The sequence below is a fragment of the Aquarana catesbeiana genome, linkage group LG02 (genome assembly GCF_042186555.1).
Source record: "Aquarana catesbeiana isolate 2022-GZ linkage group LG02, ASM4218655v1, whole genome shotgun sequence".
NCBI lineage: Eukaryota > Metazoa > Chordata > Amphibia > Anura > Ranidae > Aquarana > Aquarana catesbeiana.
In genome coordinates, this window is record NC_133325.1 from 699,314,237 (window position 1) to 699,338,172 (window position 23,936).

The window sequence follows — 23,936 nt, forward strand, 5'->3', positions numbered from 1 at the left end:
ACGGACAAATTAAAATTCAGGAGCGGTCTTCTCCATGGCAGGCGATGGGAAATCTTAACAATTATCTGCTCTCATTTGACCCTTTTTGATCTTTTATATAAATATTATAGCACTAGGGTCGTCGGTTGGAATCCCAACCAAAGCACTACCTGCCTGGAGTTTGCAACAAAAAAAAAAGCGCAAGGAAAAACCCAAGGAAATTTTTTGTCCCCAAAACTGATATTTCTATTTTTAGTCGCTTACAGAAGTAAGTCATCCACTGCTGCCCTCAGGCACAGCAAATTTCAGGTAATTTCAACCATTTTTTTTGCAAATATGACCAAAAAGGACCAACCATTTAAATTGTTTAACAGTTTTGAAAAAAATGTTATAGGTTGCATTAATCCTTGAAGAGGATTTTGTCTTCAAGAGCCAATACACAGTCATGTGTATATCTAGCATTACAGTTAATCTTCCTCTGGGACTCCAGTGGTGAGATTATCTTTTTTTGAATTTCCAGGTCTGCACACCCGCCACCACATTACAAGAAGACCACACTCTTCCCTGCTCGATTTTCAGATGTCCACAAGAGCATGTATGGGAACAGGTACAACTTTCAGCAGAGACAGCAAGAAGCTAATGTCGGAGAAAACAGAACTCAGAATGACGAGATCCCCTCAAATGAGAGAATCTGAGGAGATAAATGAAGCTAGAGGGCAATCCACCTTCAGTTGGACCAAACTTTATCCAACCATACCTGGGGTCTCCAAGCTTTCTAAACAAAGGGCCAGATGTTTTACAGACTTTAGGCGGCCTGAATTGTGGCGAAAAAAAAAAAAAAAAAAAAACTAGAGTAGAAAAGGTCCCGATATCAGGGGGAAAAAATGCTCTCACTGAATTAAACAATGGGACATAACTGCCTCATTTTTGGAATATGTGGGAGGAATTGTGTCCCATCGTTGGTGTCACTGGGGGGGGGGGGGGGATTATACCCCATTGTTGGTATCAGTTAATGAAATGGTGCCCTAAAGGTCGAATAACTGGAGACCACTGAACTAGACTCAATGAGAAGTTGGTCTGATTAAAGATGCTCATATTACATTAGCAAGTCTGTCATTTGTGACAGTTCAACAACAGGATTGCTAAGTAACCACTTTTCTTACAGCGTTGCTCCCTCTCTGGCCAAAGAAACAAGACGCCACTACATTTTTCTGGCCAATGATGGAGAAATGTTCACCAGAAGGAGTGATTATTGCCACTGATGAAAAGGCTCTTAGGGCAGCGACATTTTCCACCAACATATAACGTCCTCCATGTTTGATTAAAATTCATTTAAGTAAAGTGTATATATAGCCAAAATAAAGTTTTTGTACTTCCACTAAAATCATTTTCATGGAGTCCACTGAGGGACATAGGCAAGGCAAATAAACAAAAAAAAAAATTTTGTGAAGCATTAGCGAGAAGAAAACAGGATGTCTTTAACCTTTGGGACATCAAAAACCAACCAAACTGAAGGGTCAGCCACACAGCAAACAAATACTAACAGGTCCAAGGAAGCATATAAATGGGGACTGCCCGCAGCTCAAAGAGCTGCATAAAAGGATCTTATACCAAAAGCTGGCTTAAAAGGAGGCCAAAATGTCCACCTAGTAGAGGATTTACACCAAGTAAAAAATAAGCCTCATTTCTGTTCATAGACTGTATGAAAAGTAGACTTCCTAGCTTATACTATTGCAGGAATCACAGATTCTTGCAAAACCTGGGCTTCAAAAGCCATGCTTTTAAAGCCAGGACTTGTGAAGCAAGACGGTAAATTGGTTCCTAAAGTGGTCATAAACCCTTACATTTAGCCAGTAAAGTGAGACTGTCCTCATTTGATATACAGAGATGAAACAAATCCTCATACACAAATTGTACCAGAATGTCTACAGTCATCTTTCCTCTACATCCATTTAAAGTGCAGAATTTACATAGGATATCTCAGCTCCAAAAAGTAGGGGGGGGGGGGGGGGGGGGGGAGCTGAAGTTACATTAGTCTGCAGAGCTCTGAGAGCTGATTGAAGGGAAGGGACATACCCCCTTCATACAGCACACAAGAACAGAGCTGAGGCTATCAATCTGCTGGAGCTCCCTCCCGAAACCTTTTTTTTCTCTTTGTGTCAGGAAAACTTGTCAGAGGTGACTTATGTAGCAGAGGAATGAGGCAGCAGACAGAAATGGCACTAAGTGTATTAAGTACACGCTATAGAGCAGGGATATGCAATTAGCGGACCTCCAGCTGTTGCAAAACTACAAGTCCCATCATGCCTCTGCCTCTGAGTGTCATGCTTGTGGCTGTCAGAAAATTGCTATGCCTCATGGGACTTGTAGTTCTGCAACAGCTGCAGGTCCGCTAATTGCATATCCCTGCTATAGAGGGATATGTTTTGTTCATATTTCAGGTCTAAAGTGTACAACCACTATAGGATAAAAAATCCCAATGATCTTGAAGAGCCCATGGAGCATCTGCCAGGAATCTTCCAGGTCAGTGTACCACCTACATCCTAAGTACTAAGCAATGAAGATCATCAGAATGCCCCCAATCTCAATCTTGCAAAGCAGACAAGGAAGAAATTTTAGGGTAGGAAAGGCATAGATAAAAGGCATACATCCCATGGAGCCGCCAAAGCACCCACATGATCCCTATACTAGGGGACAAACCTGTCCCGTTGTTACACCTGGGGGTCCACATCTGGCATCCCCCCTCTGTGACACAGATCGTAGAACACAGAGTGTAGGGCACTGTCAGGTGAGGAAGTCTGCCTGCCAACTGTCTACTACTGGGATGTACACAGCTGGGGGAGGGGGGGTGAAGTATTGCCTAGGACAAGATCCAAGCTACATCTCTTGCCACAATGGGGTTTATTTACTAAAGTTGGAGAGTGCAAAATAAGTCTCACTTCTGCAGAGAAACCAATCAGCATCTAACCTCGCTTGTTCAACTAAGCTTTGGCAATAAAACATGGAAGCAGATTGGTTTCTAGATCTTTCCTGCACATTTGTTGTTCATTTGTTTAGCTCTAGGGGCCCTACAATACCAGTTTGTCGCTCTACCCGTTAGCCTCTCTTCTGCACTTTAGGGCTTTACGAAAGGTGCTTGCCCCCAGTATTAGCCCTGTTGCGCTCTCGTGGGATACATTAGATGACCCCCCTGTTGAATGAACACTCCGCTTGTGTTTGTTTGGTTAACATGGCTTTGAATTACCAGACATTACAGTGGTTCAGATGGTCCCTGGGCATGCCAATTACTTTTGCATCGTGGTCTAGATTGCCCCTAGTTTAGTGACTCTTGAATCAGGGAAGTCCTTCCTTTTTGGAAGATTCTCACTATTGATGTCAGGCTGAGGTATCCTGAGCACCCAGTCAGGGTGATCATAAACGCAGACTCTCCTGATTAACATCTTGGGACTTTATGGACTAACTTGTTATAGGGACAGCTAAATTGGATTCTGTTAGATATCGCCACTGGAGTTGCGTACATCAACCATTACGAAAGAACCAGAAGTCTCAATTGGATTTATTTTCTAAAGCTGGAGTGCGCAAAATCAGCCTCACTTCTGCAGAAGTAAAAAAGAAAATGCATCATTTCGGGTAGATGGTTGTTAGGGGTATGTAATGGAAAATGAACTTCTCAGAAGACAGACTATACATATTCTTCAGGTAGTGTGAATTTACTGTGCACATTTCCAGAGTGCTGTCATAATGAAAATGTTTAACACAACAGAAAAACGCGATATGAAAGAACTACAAAAGGAAACCCAAAGCCTTCGAACACCCTGCAACCACCTAGCTTTCACAGGATTCCGTATGAAACCACACTATGTAAAAGGGTAATGAAACACAATATCACAAAATGTGAAAAAAAGCAAACATTGACAGTCTTAAATTACTAATCACACAGAAATGACATAAGCAAAAATGCTCCCACTATAACCAATCCGGTTTCATCTCTCAATTGAACTACCTGCAAGAGTACCACATTTGCTCCTCACATCCATACACTCAATCTACACTGAGATACAACATTGGTGTCTAATCTGAATAAAGAAGGCTAACCCACAGCCATGAAGGCTAGTGCACCAACGACTGTCATGATTAGCAGAGAAAGGAAAAAAATACAACAAATGACTAAGCTATTTTACAAGAATGTCCCAATTTTCATTTAATTGGCAAAAGAAATTCTAAAAAAACTGCCACTAATATTATGACACAGGTTTCATAAAACAGGCATGTAAAAGAGTTTGTAATAACAAATTTGGATGAAAATGTAAACCATGTCTGCTATAATATCCCAGAACGTTTTACAATTATACTGTTATAATAAAGACTTCCTGTCTGCCAATACTTAGAAGATGATTTCCAACTGCCATTCTAGTGTCTCCATTTCCTTGGAGTAGCTGGATGCATGCAGAGCAGTAAGATAAAATTCACACACTAAATAGCCCAATGTTTGTGGACACTTGACCATCACTTCAGTATTAGCTACTGGGACATCACACTTCATTCATATAATACCAACAGGTTCCACACTGTCCAATTAGAACGAATCCAAGAATGATTGCACTCCAGAAAGGTTCTAGCACAACGTATGAAGTTCATGTTCTTTTCGATGCATATATATATATATATATATATATATATATATATATATATATATATATATATATATATATATTTGCACAACGTTTCAAGAACCTCTTCGGACCTCTTTGGAATGCGGTAACTTTCTTGGATTCACAATAATCGGACAGTGTGGAGTGTGTCTGTTACCCAGCATCCTATACACCGAAAACATGCATCTCACATACATCTATATACACACACACACACACACACACACACATTTTGTGCATGTTATTAGAAGCTCCTTTACATGACTAAGCATAAAGTAGAATTCCAGCTTACTTGAAAACACATCGGACGGCACCACCAGCAGACTGTAGAAAAATCTTCTTTTATTAAATCAACAGGGTAAAAGCTCACAGAAAAACTTAACATGTTTCCACCCAAATGGGCCTTAGTCATAGTTATGACTAAGGCCCTTTTGGGCGGAAACACGTCAACAGTTTGTCAGCTTTTACCCTGTGGATGATTTAAAGAAGATACACACACATTATGTGTTAGTTCAAACAATTAGCACATATTAACATCATTACAAATCAGGTGTTCTTTCTTTCCTACCTTATTTTGTTTTTTCCAGCATGTGCACTTAATCATTAAAGCAGCTCCCAGTAAAGGCCCCCACACACGATAGGACTTTGTACAAACTTTCCCATGTAATTTTTGTACAAAGGGCGTCGGCTGTAATCTAATTAAGCATACACATGGCAGGACTTTTTCAGCCAACTTTCACCATTTTACGTGGTTTTTCAGCTCTTTACTGCCACCCTTTGGTCAACTTCTGTATTGTTGTCTGATCTTTTGCATTGGTTCTGAGCATGCGTGTTTGTACTTTGGACTAAAGTCCTATGGACTTGTGTACACACGATAGGATTTTGCACCATAGGACTTTTGTTGTCGGAAAGTTTGCACAGCCAACATTAGTCCGAGGGAGCGTTACACACGGTAGGATGTTGCCTTTAAACAGCTAATTTGCATGTTTGTTGTCAAAAAGTCCTATCGTGTGTATGGGCCTTTACAGTCCATTTTGCGTTTGAAAGTTTAGAGGGAGTGGATACAACCTCAGCAATCCACCCTCTCTCTCTGTCCCTCCTCCTGCATGTGCACACTGTGTTTACAGACATGTGATATGTAGACTGTAGAGCTGCTTGGATGTTCTGATCTGAAAGCTGTAGCAAGCATAGCTGGCAGCTATACAGTCTACAGATCGAGGCTCTCTGTAAAAACAGTGTGCACATGCAAGATCTCTGTATAAACAGTGGGCAGATCAAGGCTTTGTCCATCAATGTTTCTCAACTGCAGTCTTCAAGCCGCCCCAACAGGTCATGTTTTCAGGATTTCCCTCAGGTGAAACAGCTGTGGTAATTACTAAGGCAGTGAAACTGATCAAATCACCTGTGTAAAATAGGAAGCCTGAAAACATGACCTGTTAGGGCGCCTTGAGGACTGGAGTTGATAAACACTGGTCTATGCAAACAGTGGAGAGATCTAGGCTATATCTCTCTATATTCACAGTGCATATTCCAGGATGTCTGTAAGAGAATTCAGGAGGAAGAGCTCTTGCTGCTGGCTTCTGTGTACTGAAGATTGGAACAGCCTGAACAGGAGGGAGCAGGGGAGCAGCTGTACTCTGATGTCTTGAGAGTGAGCAGATGGTCTAGACCAGGCATCATTCAAACAGAGGAAACTAAAGAGGGTGGATCCAGACCAGATGATGACACCCCAGGAGAGTCTGTAGCCACTCCCACATGTATTTAGCTGGATTTTAACAGAAAGGGCGCATGCCTGAGAGGGCTGAAAAGATTTTTTTAGATATTAGCAGCTCACATAGAATAGGTGTAAGCTAAAAAAAGGAAACCCATACTTCTCTGTTAATTAAAAAATATTTTACTGCAGTCTGCTGGCGGTGCTGACCAATTTGTTTTCAAGTTACCTTTGCAGTGTGCAGCTGTTGGTCTGGCACCTGCTAGTCTGCCTTCATCGGATTCTGGCTGTAAGGTTGCAGCAGTGATTTGTATATTTAAATCCAGCTTACACCTACACTGTAGCCACCCTGGCGGGATGATTTTTGAATCTCAAAGCGGTACATTGTTTTGCATAGAAATTTGGCATTTTATATTGTAGGCCTGTAATTCTTAATAACACGCTTAAATCTGTCCAAAAGAGAGTCTAGTAGACATCCCCGGTATGATAAAGTTTGAAACACAAAATCATAAATTATAATATAATATCTATAAATAATTATAAAAATAATAATAATACATTTCCCCATGAATCATTATCGCTCAATTCTGCAAGTGTTCTAATTTACTATCGCTGTTTTCTAGCTGGTATAAAACCACTTTTGACGTAAGGGGACACTTTTTGGTTGCCATGGACAATCTCAAGTTTCCAGGCAGAACAGTATATATAATATAAAACTGCAGGCAGGGCACTGGACAAAGCACTAGGGACAAAAGGGAGGCGAAATGATTTGATACAGTAATGAAATCTGTAAGATTACAGTGTACTGTATGTGTTATATTTTGCATACTTTTTGAATGTGCCGCCGGGCTCCATCCCCGTGACGCTCGCAGGGAACAGAGCCCGGCACACAGAGCTCCGGGCGGAGGACACAGCGGGGGGACATGGTAAGTAACCTGGACAAGGATCCTGAGATGCAATCCCGTGGCTCGGGGTTACCGCTAATGGTATTGAAATTTAACCCCGAGCCACACTCGAGATTACTGCCAGGGTAGTTAAGGGAAGAGAAGGGAGAGCCAACAATGTATGGGCCATTGAAGCCTATGGGTGACGTCCCCATTCTAGGCTTTACCGGCCATTGTTGGAGCTGATGCAGAGGAGCTAGATCACATGCCTTGACGGAAGCAGCCTGAAAAATGGATGTACAACTTTAATTTTAAGGCTAGTTAGGGGTATGCAGGAAATCCAGTTTAATTTTCGAATTGATGGGTGTTCCACAAGCATTGGGCTTCCATTATAAATGAAGCAGCACAAATATAAGCTATGTTAAATGAACCTCATGAAAACATGGAGATTTTGTAAGATATGTGACTAGCTCTCAAGGTCATGTCCTTGACCTTTAAACTTTAAACATCCATTAAACAGTTAAGAAAGCGTAGAATAAAAGCATAACAAGTTCCTGTGTCTAGGGAGGAGAATGAAGGTAGAAGTGCTGCTTACGGCATAGATGTGTTGTGATGTTCGAAACACACAAGGCAAGATGCAAAAAAGGATGTCAAGTGATTTATTCACATTGTTACTTACTTTGCTCCTGTACAGCTGCTGCAGATAGCGGAGCTTGAGGTTCTTCTGGCGAAGTTGCCACAGGAGTAGGCGGTGCTGCAGGTGGTGCTGGGGGAGGAGGAGGTGGTGGTGTAGAAGTAGGAGCCGCAGAGGTAGCTGCTGCATTAGCAGCAGCTGCCTCATTTGCCATCGATCTTGTAATGCGACCCTTCCGCCGACCTTGACTATTTGCTGTTTTGCGTCCCTTAGGAGTGGATTGCTCTCTTTCCTCAAGCTCTTCTGCAACAGTATCTATTTTCTCTTTGGTGTTCTCCCTGCAATTATTCAGAGGCACAGAATAAAGTACTGCATGGCTCAGTGCTACAAGGTACATGGATACCATTCATACCTACTTGCACTGGGGCGATGTGGTACAATGCATCATAAAGCTTGTCTTAATTCAGATAAAACTAATTGAAAATATATATTAATTTCTTTAAAAGTTGGCCTCCCACCTATGCTCCCTGCTGTCAAAAAAACTTGAATAGCAGCTACGTACCTAACCTAGGTACACACCGGCCAAAAGCTCCTCGTCTGACAGAGGCAGGCACCACAACCAGCTTCTGAAAGATGAGCATGCTGGAAAACCCTTATTCAATCAGCACTCGCAGTCAATGGTTGCGAGCGCTGATCACTGTGTTCTGGCAGGGGTGTTTGGGTGCGGGGTAGTCCCAGTCCGCTGGGTTGAAAAGAAATAAAATGAAACATTTTCAATGTGTACCCAAGCATTACTTATCCCCCACAGGTGCTGTCCTAGGTCTAAGCAGGAAACAATTCCCTTGTGCTTCCACCCAAACATCACAGCAGGGACAATGTTGGGTTACTCGAGTAGATCCAGCCAATTCATATCTCTGCCTCTCATTATTTCTGGTTCTTTAGCCGCAGGGTTAGGACAGTAGCAGCGTCAGAAGGAAAGAGCTCTGAGTGAGTGATAGGCAAGTTTTTCACTGCTATGTTTAGGTCCAAATTAAATAGGTTTAGAGACACACTTAAATATAAGCAACCTAAACTAAATGATGCCAGTTAGAGTGTGTGTTTGTATACTTTTTTGTTTACGTCGAATAGTGGTGTTGTATGTCAAACACAGCTGCCAAAAAACAAAAAAAACAAAAAAAAGGCCACAAAAAAAACACAACAACTTTGGATGGACGTTTAGAATGATGGCTGGTACACTGCAAGGGTTGTATAGTAAGAGGTGGTGGGTGGCTTTATAACGTTTTCACTATCAGGAGTACACCTCCTCTCTTCCTCTCAGCCAGAAGAATGCACCTCATCTCCCTTCCTCCAGAACACACACAATGTGAACAGTGTTCTTAGAGGCCAAAGGACTGACTGTCAGACCATAAAGTCATAGGTGGCAAGTGCATAGTTGTCAATTCACCCAGGAAGCTCAGTGGACACCTGTTTTTGAGGGTCCACTCCCAAGTCAGTTGAAGCAAATCTTTCACGTTTTTGGGAGAAGATCTGTATTTAGAGGCTGCACTAGGAAGGAGAAACTGGGCAGAGTGGAACACTGTATGGGAAAAGATTCCAGGCTCAGCCTCACCTCCTTTCTGCAAAGGTGATAAAAGGGGAGCAGAGACAGAGGGTTAGCCTATATAGCAAAAATAACAAGTATACAGAGTGTGTGTTGCTGGGTGGGAGGGAGGTTTACATTACAATGCCATTCATGTGGAATAGCATCTCAGTGCAGTAGATGCCAAATGACCTCAACCGGGAAAAAAAAAAAAAAAAAAAAAAATGGATTAAAAAACAAACAAACAAAAAAAAAAAAAAAACACTTCCAGATCGTTTTTTTCCTCCAATTGCCATGCATTGACTTTGCTTTATTGATCAACTAGCTGCCTCATTTTTTCATGTTAACACACACTAATGTGTATCCAGTAATGCGCCTCAACTGAATGATATAGAGGGACAGAGAAATAATAGGCTCAGCTGGACTGCCGGACATGTCATGTGTGGACTTAGGATGGGGCTTTCCAAAATGGCAGGCAGTACATGCCTTCCACATGTTTCTAGAAGAAGCTTTCAAAGAGCATTCTCTGAACTTTTTCTTCCATGCCAGCAACCATGGACCACCTCCCCCACCATTGTGTCTACATTTTCCTTGTCAGAATCATGCCTGAAACAATACCACCATTGAGGCTTTATGCCAACCCACTCACACTCTCACCACTGATACTGACCCTTCTCTTCCTTCCCCAGCCTCACACCAGCACATAAACCTCTACTCTTCCCACTGTGCCTGACCACCATCCTCCGGCCAATGCTTTTAACACCTCTCTAGCATGCCCCTCTCTGTGCTCACCACCAATGTGCAGTTCTGTGCTTGCCACCACCACAAAGACGCGCTCTTCTGTATTTAGCCTATTCGGGGACTCGTCTACTAGTACTATTCTAAATGGAACTGAATTCTACAAAGTCACATCTGCTGCACCTTCTATGGCTATGCACTGCAAAACATTTTTTTTAAACTGAAGTCAAACATTTTAATTTATCAGTCATGCAGCTGAACTACCACCGGGAATCAGTGGGTTGGTACAACTGGACGTATATCATTCCTCTCCCTGGGCGAACAGGTAGGAAGTTTGATGCAGAAGAGTCATGCTTTATCTCTTTTGCATTAAAGTTACTAACCTGCCTGTCTGCCCTTGTACAGTGAGCCATGCATGCGCAGCTCGCTGTACAAATTTGGCATATCTGACTGAACTCCCACGCATGTGGGGGAGCGACGTCATCCCTGTCCAGCTAATGACAGCAAGCGGTGTTTGAAACCCGTAAGCTGGCTGCCCGAAGATGTCAGCGGCAGGGTGGGGAGCTCGGGGACGACGCATCGCTGGAGCTGAGGCAAGTATAGATCCACTTAAAAATATATCAAATAAGAAAAAAGGTACCCTGTCAACGGTAGATTGTGAAAGGCACGTTGTGGCATACTTTGTTTACCTAAACTCCTCTTTTGTTTCTTTCTCCTCCTCTTCCCTTCGTTCTTCCTCCTTTCTCTCATTTTTTTCTGCTTTCTCCTCATCCGCTTTGTCAATTTCTTTTTCTTCTTGGGATGGTCGTGTAATCTGTTGCTGCAGACAAGACAAAAAATAAAACGTTTTGGTAACATCCACAGGACAATATGGTTTCTGAACATTATTTGAAAACTAAAATGAGAAAATTCAGCCAAGATTCCTCAATTAAACATACTTCGCAAATACACAAGTAGGTTAGCAAAGGCAATTTGCTCTGACATAATATGTAATCACAGGGTGCAACCACTACCCGGAGTAAACAGCTATGCAACTTCCTGTGTCCCTTCAACCCCTCCAGGCTGCTCGATTACGCAGCTTTAAAAAATGAGAACGCACAAGAAGCACCACAGCAGTGTAAAAAAAAAAAAAAAAAGTCTGCAAAAAAGCTGGCTACTTACTGCCAATGATAGACTGCCACTGTGCAATAAGATACTTAATACACCCAAAGTTTCTGCCAACATCCATGGATGTATGTATATATGAAATGACCAGGAAAGGTGAGGTTGAGTTCTGGAAAAGGAGGTGGCTTCAGATGTCTGGTGAACACCTGACGCCTCCATGAAGAGTACCTGTCATTTAACATGTGCCCTCTCACAGTCTAAGTTTCAACTCCTGATGGCAATGAAATAATAAAAAATAAAAAAATAAAAAACCTCAACCACCTAACTGAACACAGGACACTCAAACACATCCTGGGAATCCCCACTCATGTCAATGCAATTCTAAAATGCGGAACTGTGAAGTTCAAAGGGCTGCCCACTTACACATAAGCACACAATGTGTCTAGAAATATTCGGTACCTATTACTTCAACAAAGTTGCCCATTTTGCAATTATTGGAAAATGTTAAACATCACACTGTATATGCATGCACTATGTATTCTTTAAATAGAAATAGAGAGTTTCTCATCAACTTTACACATTTTTTGGAACCAAGAAGCAGCCACCTAGCCTGCTTTTACATCCTATCCAACTGAAAGAACCATAGGAAAAATACTGGACAATATGGAAAAAGGAAAAGAAAAAAAATAATTTTATTGCCAGCAAAGTGACATAAATATAAACATCTATTTGGGTATATTTAGAGAAGGCATAAAGCTTTTTTGGCTATACGTCTTTTGTTGCTCACAGGAGAACACTTACTTTTGATCTCCCATGAACCAGAGTCAACTGATAATGCGCTATTGCCCACTATCAGCTGACTGGGCAGAGCTGCTCCAGACTCTGAAAGGATTGCAACAATATTGTCGGGATCCACCCAGCTGCCCGACAGCTGGCTCTGCCCTCTCAGCACATGACTGATAGCTAGTTACACCCGCCCCCTCCCTAGGCTAGCACTTCACTTAGCGGAGCGGAGAGTGGTGACCAACAGACTGAGAACTGAATGATCAGCGGTCATGTGATTCCTCAGTTCTTGGTCCTGGTGATGACGTGTGACAGCTGTAGCCTCACACCGATGCTGTAGCATGGAGCTGAGTATTTTGATTTTTTTCATATGCCCATTATTCTTTTAAAGGAGAAGTATGGCCAAAGCTTTTTTGTTCTGCACCCGTGACCCTTTTGAGCCGACAGTGGGCTAAAGTCTGCCATCAGCTAATGTCACTCACCTGGCCCAAGAGCTGGATTGATCCTGACTTTACAGTCGGGATCCAGCCAAAAGCCTGAACCGGCAGCTAGTTCAGCCTCTCAGTGAGGCGCTGGGAGATGGAGCCAGCTGTTGCCTTCCCCTCCACAGCTCAGTGTTCCAGTGAGTGCTGGAGGGGCAGAGAAGAGAGTCAGTGACTGATAGTCACTGCTCTTTGCTCAGAGAGGAGGGGAGAACTGAGCGATCGGTGTTTGATCACTTAGTTCCCAGTGTAGAGGCAGCAGGGGACAGATGCAGCATGCATTGGTTCGATGCTGCATCTACTTAAGCGTGTATAATTTTTTTTGGAAACCTGAACTTCTATTTTAAGTATATTCTCTTTGATATAACAAAACAAAATGTATACTAGTTCCTAAAATTAAACATTTTAAAAAGAGCACATGTTTGGGGACCAGCTAGACTAGCGTTGGGAGGAGGCCCAATTTTTTTGTTTTTACAAAAAATGAAAATTCACTGTATTTGCCTTTAGCTGCCAGCAGATGGCAAGAGTTTACTACATGCAAAGCTCAGCCCTGATATACAGAATACCTGTCACCTAAAAGACTATATAAACTAGGGCTGCAACTAACGATTATTTTCATAATCGACTAGTTGGCTGATTGTTTCGATTAATCGGTTAATAAACTTAAAAAGAAAAGTGTGGTGTATAATTTTAATATGTGAAATTAAAAAAAAAGGGCAATTTATTCTTAAATATCTCTATACAGTGGTAAATATAAATAACCAACTATATGGGTAGGGAGCAAAATATCTAATCCACTCTGAGAATAACAGACAGAAGAGATATACTATATATATATATATATATATATATATATATATATATATATATATATATATATATATATATATATATATATATATACACACACACACACACATACACACACACACTATCTATATATACACATACATACACACACATATACACACTGTATATATTATTAGAAGAGATATACTGTATATACTATTAAAGGGTGAATCTGGTAAAAATCATCAGACTCAGATCAAATTTTTTTTATTTAACAAAAAACACAAAGTCTTCTTTCAAAAAAATAAAAAAAATAAAAAATGTAATTTTAAGAACGTTCGTTCGATTTTCTAATCGTTAGTGGGGTCAAATCAACGTTTATTTTCAACCATTGTGACGGGAAAATTTGGAAATAACAGAAAACTTCTTGGTCAAAGGAATTTTCAGACAGTGTATGTGGTTTTCGTTCAGAAATGACATTCATTTTAAAAACAGAATGTTAAAAACAAGTGAAAATTGCAAACATTCTTTCATTCAGAGAATGTACAAAGATTTTTCATCTGAATATTCTCATCTGAAAATTGATTCATGTGGCCAGCATAAGGCTCAGTACACACTAATGCAATTTGCTTTTGATCTGTTTCTGCAGTGCTTTTTGCTGTGCGTTTTGATTTTTGCACACGCGATTTTACTTTGCGTTTTTGCATTTTTTTTTTGGCCAATTTGTTGTTGGGCAGATTAAAAAAAAAAACAAATTACTGCAAAAACGCATTACATGCTTTTCTGTAGCTTCTCCATTGAAGTATATTGAGCCAAAAAAGCACAGTTTTGCCTTTAAAAAAAAAAAAAAGTCCGACCCTTTCCAAATATGCAGCGGCTGAAAAAAAAGCACAGATGTGAACGTGTCCTAAAGGAAACCATGTAAATGAACTGTAGTGCATTTCTGCAAAAAGCACCAAAAAACACATAGATGTGAACAAGGTCTAAGACGTTTAGTAACATAATGAGGTTAAAAAAAAAAACAAAAAAAAAAAAAAACTAAAATTAGCCCTTTATAGTACAAAAAAAAAAAAAAAAAAAAAAAATTTCAGATAATCACCATTTCATTTTTTTCTGCAGAACTGTGAAAGTAACATTTACAGTAGCGATTATTTTTGTACTATAAAGGGCTCATTTTAGTTTTTTAAATCCCAATCAATTATGAAAATAGTAATTGATTCATTTCATAATGCATTAGTTGTTTCAGCCCTAATATAAACAATGCTCTAGTGCTTTCACCTATACCTCCAGATCTGCCAGGACAAGCAGTAATGGCTGCCAAAGAGACCTCAAACAGCATGTCAATGACTGGAAAATGTTGGGTTTCTCAAATCTCATTTGAAAACCAAAAAAAGAAAGTGAAGGAAGCTGACAAATCTAACCCACACTAGACTGGTTAGTTTACTAGATGATTCATTCAATATTTCATGCCAACTCCGTATGGGGAACCTTGTTACTGATGGCAAAGCGGGAAACTGCAGGAGAACAAGGAGCAAATTACCTTTACATTGCATAACCCCCAGTCTGGTGTAATTGTGCAGCTGACAAGAAATCCTTCACACACAAAAACATGGTGATGCAACCTAGATCTGGCAGGAGAAAAAGGTCACTTCACACATCATCCACCCAACACACCATGTGAACTAATCTCTCTCTGTAAGCATATTTCTGACAAGGAAATCTGCCGCAAGCCAAGATCTGAACATAAACAGAAGGACAGTAAAACAGGCCATACCAGAACATCAGGCTTAATAGTGCGCCTTACACTTGGCAATGTACTAGAGACAATTCCCAAATTACATTTACTGAAACAGCTGCAAGAGATCCTGTCTTAAAAAAAAAAAAAAGGGCTCTCAGCTGCCAAGAAACTCCACTCAAATCCATATTTCTATCAGAATCTCCTGCAAAATGATAGCATATGGGGGTGGCAGCCTTAGGTTCCGCCTGTGTGCCGGTACTCAAAAGCCACCCAATTTATTCTGAGTTTGCATTGAGTCCAGGAATCTTGACAAAATGCGTAGTTGTGAATGGTTCCTTAACCGTTTGCCCAGTGGAGCAATTTTTACATTTTTGACATTTGCATTTCTTGCTAGAAATTACTCTAAACCCCCAAACAGTTATATATTTTCTGAAAGCAGAGACCCCGAAGAATACTGTCAGACCATTTCAACAAAAATCTTTCCATACAATTATATGTACATATAATGTATTTAATGTAGGTTATTTATCTGTAAAGTCTTTGGATTTGATATTAGGAGCCCCAGTAGACTGTCACTGAAATGGCTCTCCACAGTATTCCCCTTTACACCTCTTCTGACAGCAACATAAACGTCTGGGTAGGAAAGTGAAGGGAGGGTTGAGGTGCTGGGCCAGCAGGGAGTAATTAGATGGTCTCTGAGGAGAAGGATGTTATTTGTAAGCAGGAAGGGGGCTGTGCTAGGAAACTAACTTTCCTGGAGTAGTCGTCAATTGTTCTACCAAGTTTAAGGGCACATTACAAGTGAACAAAATAACAATGTAAAAAAAAAAAAAAAATAAAGCATGAAGAAGACATTATGCGGTTAACAGCATTTTCTTACGTTGGAGACAAGGTCTCTTTAAAGGGTAACACAGCGGAAAAGTCTGAAAGGGGCCAATAGACCATACTAAAAAGGGCTTCCCCCAGCAATCCCACAACCCCTGAAAGGGAAAGGAGGATAAAAATCTGCCACATAAGGCCTCATGTACACTGCTGCTGCTAAACGGACATTTAGGCTTAATGTACACGGGACCTCTCCTGAACAATTTAACTTGACAGATAGTAACCCATGTTTAAAACGTCTGGTTTGCCGCGTTTACAAGCGTTTGAAAAAAAAAAATGTATTTTTTTTTCAAAACAGCCAAAAATTAAAAACGCCTGTAAACGAAACATGGCTAAACATGAGTTACCGCGTTTAGAAGCGTTGGCATCTGAAACGTCAAACTTCGGCGTCTGAACTCATTTTTTTGCCTTCAAAGAAAAGCCTGTAAAACACAACTGCCTAAAGACGACATTAAACAAACCTGTGTACATGTACACATAGGAAAACATTGGATGAGTTCAGATGCAGTTGAAAAAAAGCTTCCAACTGCCTCTGAACTTCCGTTTACCAGCAGCAGTGTACATGAAAGCTTAGGAGCAGTTGAGCTTTTTTTTCCCCCAACTGCTCCTGAACACTCCTCTATAATATCATATCAGTACATGTACACAGGGTTGTTTATAGTAGTTTCTAGGCAGTTGAGTTTAGATGCTGAGTTTAGAGGTGCATTTTTCATTTTTGGCTATTTTGAAAAAAAAGAAATAAATTTTTTCCCCAAACGCCGCTAACGCAAATGCGGCAAAACACTGCTAAACGCGGCATGTAAACGTGGAAAAACTGACATTTTAAACATGGGTTACTATCTGTCAAGTTAAATCGTTCAGTAGAGGCCTAAAAGGGAAGAGGTTAAGAATCAACAGGGAATCCCTTAGCAAGTATTTAAGCTCAACAGCCCTACTTGCTAGTGATCTAATCCTACAAGTCTGGGAATTTGGCAATTCATGTCTAAACAAGGTTTGCAGAGGAGAGAATGCTCAGCACTGCTTGAGCTGAAAGAATCCAGGAAACTGATCCTATATGTAAGGTGTCAGGAAAAGGCATTAGGATGGACATAAAGACCAGTGCTGTGAGCAGGGTCCACAACTGCTGGAGGATACTGAAGCTTCAGGCTTTACCAATAAATGGAGCAGTAGGAACTTCTCCCCTTTGACCTTGTAGGTCAAGAGTTCCCTCAGGAGGATAGGACTGAGGAATATCAAGCATAACAAGGGTTTTAATAAGTGAAGGAAAAGCAGAGAAAACAGGGGAGTCCCTGTGGGAAGGACTGCTAGTTTAAGTGGGATAGAATTCCCAATTCCACTATAGTATGAATCCAAGGCCACTGGATGTAGACAAACCTGGGAAGATGTATAAAGAGGCACATGATGAATAGGAGCAACTGAAGATGTCTAGCCCGGGCATCCATCCCTAACCACATTTTTCGCTGTGTGTGGGGCAACATGCAAACATTGGCGGTCACTGTCAGCCTTTCATTCGTTTATACGGGCTAAGTGGCTGCCGATATTCACATGCCGATCATTCCAGCTCCAAAAATCCGGTGGCTGCATGTAAATGACCATTATATAGCGCAAACTGTTGGCGCTATATAAATTGTGTATAATAATAATAATAATGTGAAACAGGCCTAATCCCAATGTTTCAGAATTCTCAACTTCTTTAAATGATAAAGAAATTAGTTTTTTTTTTTGTTTTTTTTTTTTCTTCTAAAAAGAAAGTAAAGATCCTTGCAAAACCCCAACCACAATTATTTCTACTAAACACTATCTGCATCTAAACTTTTGCATAAAATCCATTACACAAAAAACAAACAAAAAAAAAACCTGCAAAAGAATTGCATTCTTATCAGTCTGTCCTGCCATGTCTTTCTCTGATCATTTCTCTGATCATTTCTCTGATCATTTCTCTGATCATTTCTCTGATCATTTCTCTGATCATTTCTCTGATCATTTCTCTGATCATTTCTCTGATCATTTCTCTGATCATTTCTCTGATCATTTCTCTGATCATTTCTCTGATCATTTCTCTGATCATTTCTCTGATCATTTCTCTGATCATTTCTCTGATCATTAGCTGCTGGCTCCATCAGCATCTTCATATCCAACAGCTCTTGAACAGAGCAACAAGTTTTACATCTATTTTTTTCGAACATCAGGGTTGCTTGAACTGGGTCCTATTGCCTTGAACATCAAGCATATATCTGAGCTGATGGGAATTGCAACTTTAGGGAGCTGTTGTCCCCCATTATAAAACATGTCATAATTAAGCAGGTGGGAAAAATGGGGAGGGGAGTGGAGGTGCAGCTCCCATGATGCACAGCAGCTCTCCTTATTCTGCTGCATGTAACCTGTGCTACCATTCAACATTTTGTAGAGGAGGGAGAGAGCACAGACAAACATTTTCAGACTCAAGCTCTAGACGTCTCCCTTATCAAAGAAAAGGTCCGCCAAGTATTAATCTAATATCTAATGAAGTAATTGATTTCAACATTTTATTTTAAAGCCATATCCTGTTTTCAATTGAATGTAAGTTGCCATGTAACAAGTGTTTACTACTTGTATGCTTTTTGGGCCTTGGTGTGCGGACATGGACGTGATGGCATACACAAGCTACAAATATATTATGGCTGATCACATCCGTATGCCCCTTCTCTACATCACCTGCTATCAGGCTCTAATGCAGCATATATTACAGTTTATCCTTGGCTACTTTACGAGACACAAATAGACTTCTAAAGATCACCAACACAAGCAGCAACCCCCCCCCCCCCATGCCATCACACACCTGCACTTTCATCTGTTCATGTGCAATCTTCTCTGTCGCCTTTACAGAGGTTCAAGCCTTGGGCCCAGCTGAATCTCAGAGGGATAAAATGCACACGGGGGCCCAACTGTACAGGCATCGCTATCCTCCGTACAAGAGTTGCCTGACCCGGCAGCATGTTTATTCCAGGAAATTGTGTCATTCTGCCACTTAAGCTGCCTACAGAAGAGTTGTCCATCTCACATGCAAGCAACTAATCTCGCAAGGGTTACTCAAGGTAATGCCAACCCCCCCAGCTCAGCTTGATTGGCTGCAACAGCAGTAGAGCAAGTTTCTGTTTAGTCAGATCATACGGCTGTGCCACCTGCTGCACAAAATAAATAAGGGGATGACTTAACGCAGCCTCGTACAGAGAAGGCAACCAGCCATTATGTTAGTGGAGGTTGCTATAAACATGTTCTTTCAGTAGAGGTTTTCCTTGGTGTGCCGAGGCCAAAATAATTGCCTGTTTAATATCAACATGGGATACTGCTTACTTCTGTGCATATACCGCCACATCGTGCACAGGAACCAATAACACATGCAAAAATGCTTAAACATAATACAACACAATTAATGTGACGTTCACCAAATATTCAGCACAATTGAATCTTCCTGGTGCTCTTGTTTTAACCCCTTTGCAACTGCACTATAACCAAATGACAACAGCGTGGCCGCACTTTGCTGGGAGGCCGTTATATGACAGACCCCCCCCAGTGTTCACGTTGCCAGCACACCCCCTGCGGCGCACATCGGCAGTGATCCAATGATGCAGCTGATCACACAGATTAGGGTAAAGAGCCAATCACGGCGGGTCTTTACAACATGAATAGCTGTGTCCAATCACAGCTGATCACAATGTACACAGGATTTGTCGGTTATCGGCAATCCTCCCCCTCATGGTGAGAGGGGAGCCGGAAAACGGCAAATCCACACAGGGACATCTGCACTGACAATCAGGGTAATGATCATCAGTGTCCTAATTATCAGTGCAGCCCCAATAGTGCCCACCAATGCTGCCAATCTGTGCTCACCAGTGCCGCCCCATCAGTGAAAGAGAAATTACTTATTTACAAAATTTTATAAGAAAAACTTTTTTTTCTCTCCAAATTTTCGGTCTTTCTTTTGTTTAGCAAAAAATAAAAAACCCAGTGCTGATTAAATACCACCAAAGAAAGCTCTGTCTCAAAAATATGCAAAAATTTTTGTTTGGGTACAGAGTTGCATGACCATGCAATTGTCATTCAGCCTTCGTTCACACTGAACATGGCTTTGAAATTGTGCGAGTTCATCTGAACTCTCAAAATTTCAAAGCCACATTTCAGTTCGACTTCAGGGGTGACTTGAAAGACATCTGTGCCAGTTTCATGCACAGATGTCTATTGAAATAACCGCCAAAGTCAACAAAAGTAGTGCAGGAACAACTTTTGGAAATCGGTGTGGCGCCGCACCAATTGGGTTGCTCCTATTGCCGGCAATAGGCTCTGATTCGACCTGTCAAATCACGCCAATGTGAACTGGGGGGGTGGCTCAAAGTACAACAGCTCTGAAAGTTGAAAATTGGCCTGGGCAGGAAGGGGGTGAAAGTACCCAGTAGGCAAGGGGTTAAAATATATATTTATTATATATTTATTCAATCGGCAGTAAATGTTTGTTGAATGTCACATTCATGGCTTAATAAAGCTTTATAGGCGACACCTAAAAAAAATTCTAAGGATTTTATGGGGAAAAGCATGCAACACAAAGCATTCTACCGGCTCCCAGTCCCAGCTACATAGTTTAAATGTAGCTTGGAAACACTATTCTTAAGGGCACCTTGCTCAGCAACCTTGCCCAGCAAAAAAAAAAAAAAAAAAAAAAAAAAGAAGGTTTGCTGAGCAAGGTGCCTTTAATGTGGTTGTAGAGGCAGAAGGTTTTTGTTTCTTACTGCATTCAATGCATCAAGAGAAAAAAATGGATTTTTAAAACAGCTTACCTGTAAAATCCTTTTCTTGGAGTACATCACGGGATACAGAGCACCATAATAATGACTATGTGGGTTATACGCTTACCTTCAGGTGATTGGACACTGGCAACCAATAGTAAGACGGTTCCTCCCATATAACCCCTCCTATACAGGAAGTGCCTCAGTTTTGTAGCAAGCAATGACAATCCCAAAAAGAGGGGAGGGACCTCTGTGTCCCGTGATGTACTCCAAGAAAAGGATTTTACAGGTAAGCCGTTTTAAAAATCCATTTTTCTTTATCGTACATCACACAGTGCACCATAATAACGACTATGTGGGATGTCCTAAAGCAATGCATCTGAGGGTGGGGGAACACATTATTCCTAAGCCCAACGGGACTGAGGTTATAAAGCAGCCTGCAACACGCTCTGGCCAAAAACAGTCTCATTATGAGATCTCACATCCAGCTGGTAAAACCTGGTGAACGTATGAACTAAAGACCAAACGGCTGCTTTGCAAACCTGAGCCATAGACACCTGCTGGCGTACTGCCCATGATGCACTAACCCCTCTAGTGGAGTGTGCTCTTAAATCCCGGGCTGGAACCCTGCGCTTTAATCCATACGCCTGGACAATAGTCTGGCGAATCCACCTGGATATAGATGAACTTGTTGCCGGCTGTCCTTTTTTAGGACCCTCAGGCAAGACAAAAAAGCAGTCAGTTTTCCGAAAAGGAGCTGACATTTCCAAGTAAACCTTTATCGCTCTCACCAGATCCAGTGAGTGCAGCGACTTTTCCTCCCTAGTTTTAGGGTTTGGAAAAAAGGAAGGTAAAACGATATCCTGATTCAAATGAAATTTGGAAACTACCTTCGGTAAGAAATCCAGACGAGGTCGCATGACCACTCTGTCCTGATGAAGAATCATAAATGGTTCCTTGCAAGAAAGGGCGGCTAATTCTGACACCCTTCTAGCCGATGTAATAGCCACTAGGAAAGCTAATTTCCTGGTCAATAGGACAAAAGGAATATACCTAATAGGTTCAAAGGGCTGACTCTGTAAGGCTGACAGTACCAAATTTAGGTCCCAAGGACATAAAGGCGGTTTAAGCGGTGGCCTCAAGTGTGTTACTCCCTTAACAAAGGTTTGCACCAAGGAATGGGACGCAATTGGTCTTTGGAAAAAAAAATGATAAGGCCGAAATCTGTCCCTTAATTGTCCCTAAAGCGAGCTGCAAGTCTACTCCTGTTTGGAGAAAGGCGACTACCCTTCCAATCGTATACCTACGAGGGTTCCACTTCCTTTTCTCACACCAAGAAATGTATGACTTCCATACTCTATAATTAATAGCACTAGAAACTGACTTTCTGGCATTTATCAAAGTGGACAAGACTGAACCCATAACACCACGGTCTTTCAATAGTCTGGCCTCAATAGCCAGGCCATCAAATTCAGTGACCGTAAAGAAGGATGGAATATGGGCCCTTGAGACAACAGGTCTGGACGGCAGGGAAGGACCAACGGGTCCCCTACTGCCAAATTCACAATTTCCGAGTACCATGATCTCCTGGGCCACTAAGATCACCGGCTTCCGTTCCTCCCATATTCTGCGTAGCAAGTGTGGCAGAATTTGGATCAGAGGGAAGGCATATATCAGAGCAAACTGATCCCAAGGAACTACTAATGCGTCTATCCCGACAGCAAGCGGATCCTTGGTCCTGGATACAAACCTGTCCAGTTTGGTATTGAATCTGGATGCCAGAAGATCCACATCTGGGGTCCCCCAGTATTGGCAGATCTGTAGAAACACTTTGGGGTGCAGTGAACATTCCCCTGGTAACAACTTTTGGCGACTTAGGAAGTCCACCTGCCAATTGTCCACCCCCGGAATAAACACTGCTGACAGAAATGGCACATGTTTTTCTGCCCAGGTCAGTATATGATCTACCTCTCTTTGGGCTGCCCGACTCCTGGTACCTGGTACTACAGTGGAGTTGTCGGACTGGACTCTGACAGGAAGCCCCCGCAACCTGGAAGTCCAGAATCGCAGGGCTAGACTGCTAGAGCTGCCCAAATCTCTAGTAAATTGATGGGCAGAGTCTTTTCTGTCTGGGACCATACTCCCTGGACAGATGCTTCCTCTAGGACTGCTCCCCAGCCAAGAAGACTAGCGTCCGTGGTTACCACTCTCCAGGCTACTGGTGGGAAAGACTTCCCCCTTTTTAAGTTGCTGGTTTTTAACCACCAAGAGAGGTTCCATAGAACCTGTGGAGATAGAACCATAGGTTGATCCAGAGTTCGAGACTTGTCCCAGGCTTTCAGGATACTGTTCTGGAACACTCTGGAATGGAACTGTGCATATGGCACTGCGCTGAAAGATGACACCATCTTGCCCAATAACCTCATGCACAGCCGAACAGAAGGTGTTCTTTCTTTTTTCACCTTCTGTACAAGTTCCACTATGGAGGCGACCTTTAACCACTTCCCGCCCGCCCTCTTGCGGATTGACGTCCGGGAAGTGGTTCTATTATCCTGACTGGACGTCATATGACGTCCAGCAGGATAACATGCCGCAGCGCGCCCCCGGGGGCTCGCATCGCGGCGATCGGTGGAGCGGTGTGTCAGTCTGACACACCGCTACACTGATCTTGGTAAAAAGCCTCCGGCGGAGGCTCTTTACCACGTGATCAGCCTGTCCAAGCACGGCTGATCACGCTGTCAATAGGAAGAGCGTTGATCGGCTCTTCCTCACTCGCGTCTGACAGACGCAAGTAGAGGAGAACCGATCGGCGGCTCTCCTGGCAGGGGGGGTCTGCGCTGATTGTTTATCAGCGCAGCCCCCCACAGATCACCCCACTGGACTACCAGGGATGCCACTAGGACCACCAGGGAAGGGGCAACGTGGATGGCCAGGTATGTACCCCATGGCCATCCACATGTGCCCAATCTGTGCCAATCAGTGCCCACAAATGGGCACTGATTGGCACTATGTCAATGATCTGCCCAGCAATGCTTTATCAGTGCCACCTGTCATTGCCCATCTGTGCCACCTGTCATTGCCCATCTGTGCCACACATCAGTGCCACCCATATGTACCCATCAGTGCCGCCTATGTGTGCCCATCGGTGCCGCCTACCAGGGCCGCCTACCAGTGCCCATCATCAGTGCCCATCATCAGTGCCACCTCATCGGTGCCCATCA

The 23,936-nt window shown here is 42.2% G+C and overlaps 1 protein-coding gene across 1 annotated transcript in view; it reads right to left on the reverse strand.

Annotated features, from left to right (window-relative positions):
* The window catches only part of NCOR1 (nuclear receptor corepressor 1), a gene marked incomplete in the record, with an annotated part of 219,411 nt that overhangs the window by 96,284 nt on the left and 99,191 nt on the right, over nucleotides 1–23,936 (reverse strand). Inside the window, 2 exon segments of the mRNA XM_073616883.1 lie at nucleotides 7,906–8,198; nucleotides 10,867–10,997. Coding sequence (XP_073472984.1) covers nucleotides 7,906–8,198; nucleotides 10,867–10,997 — 424 coding nt within the window.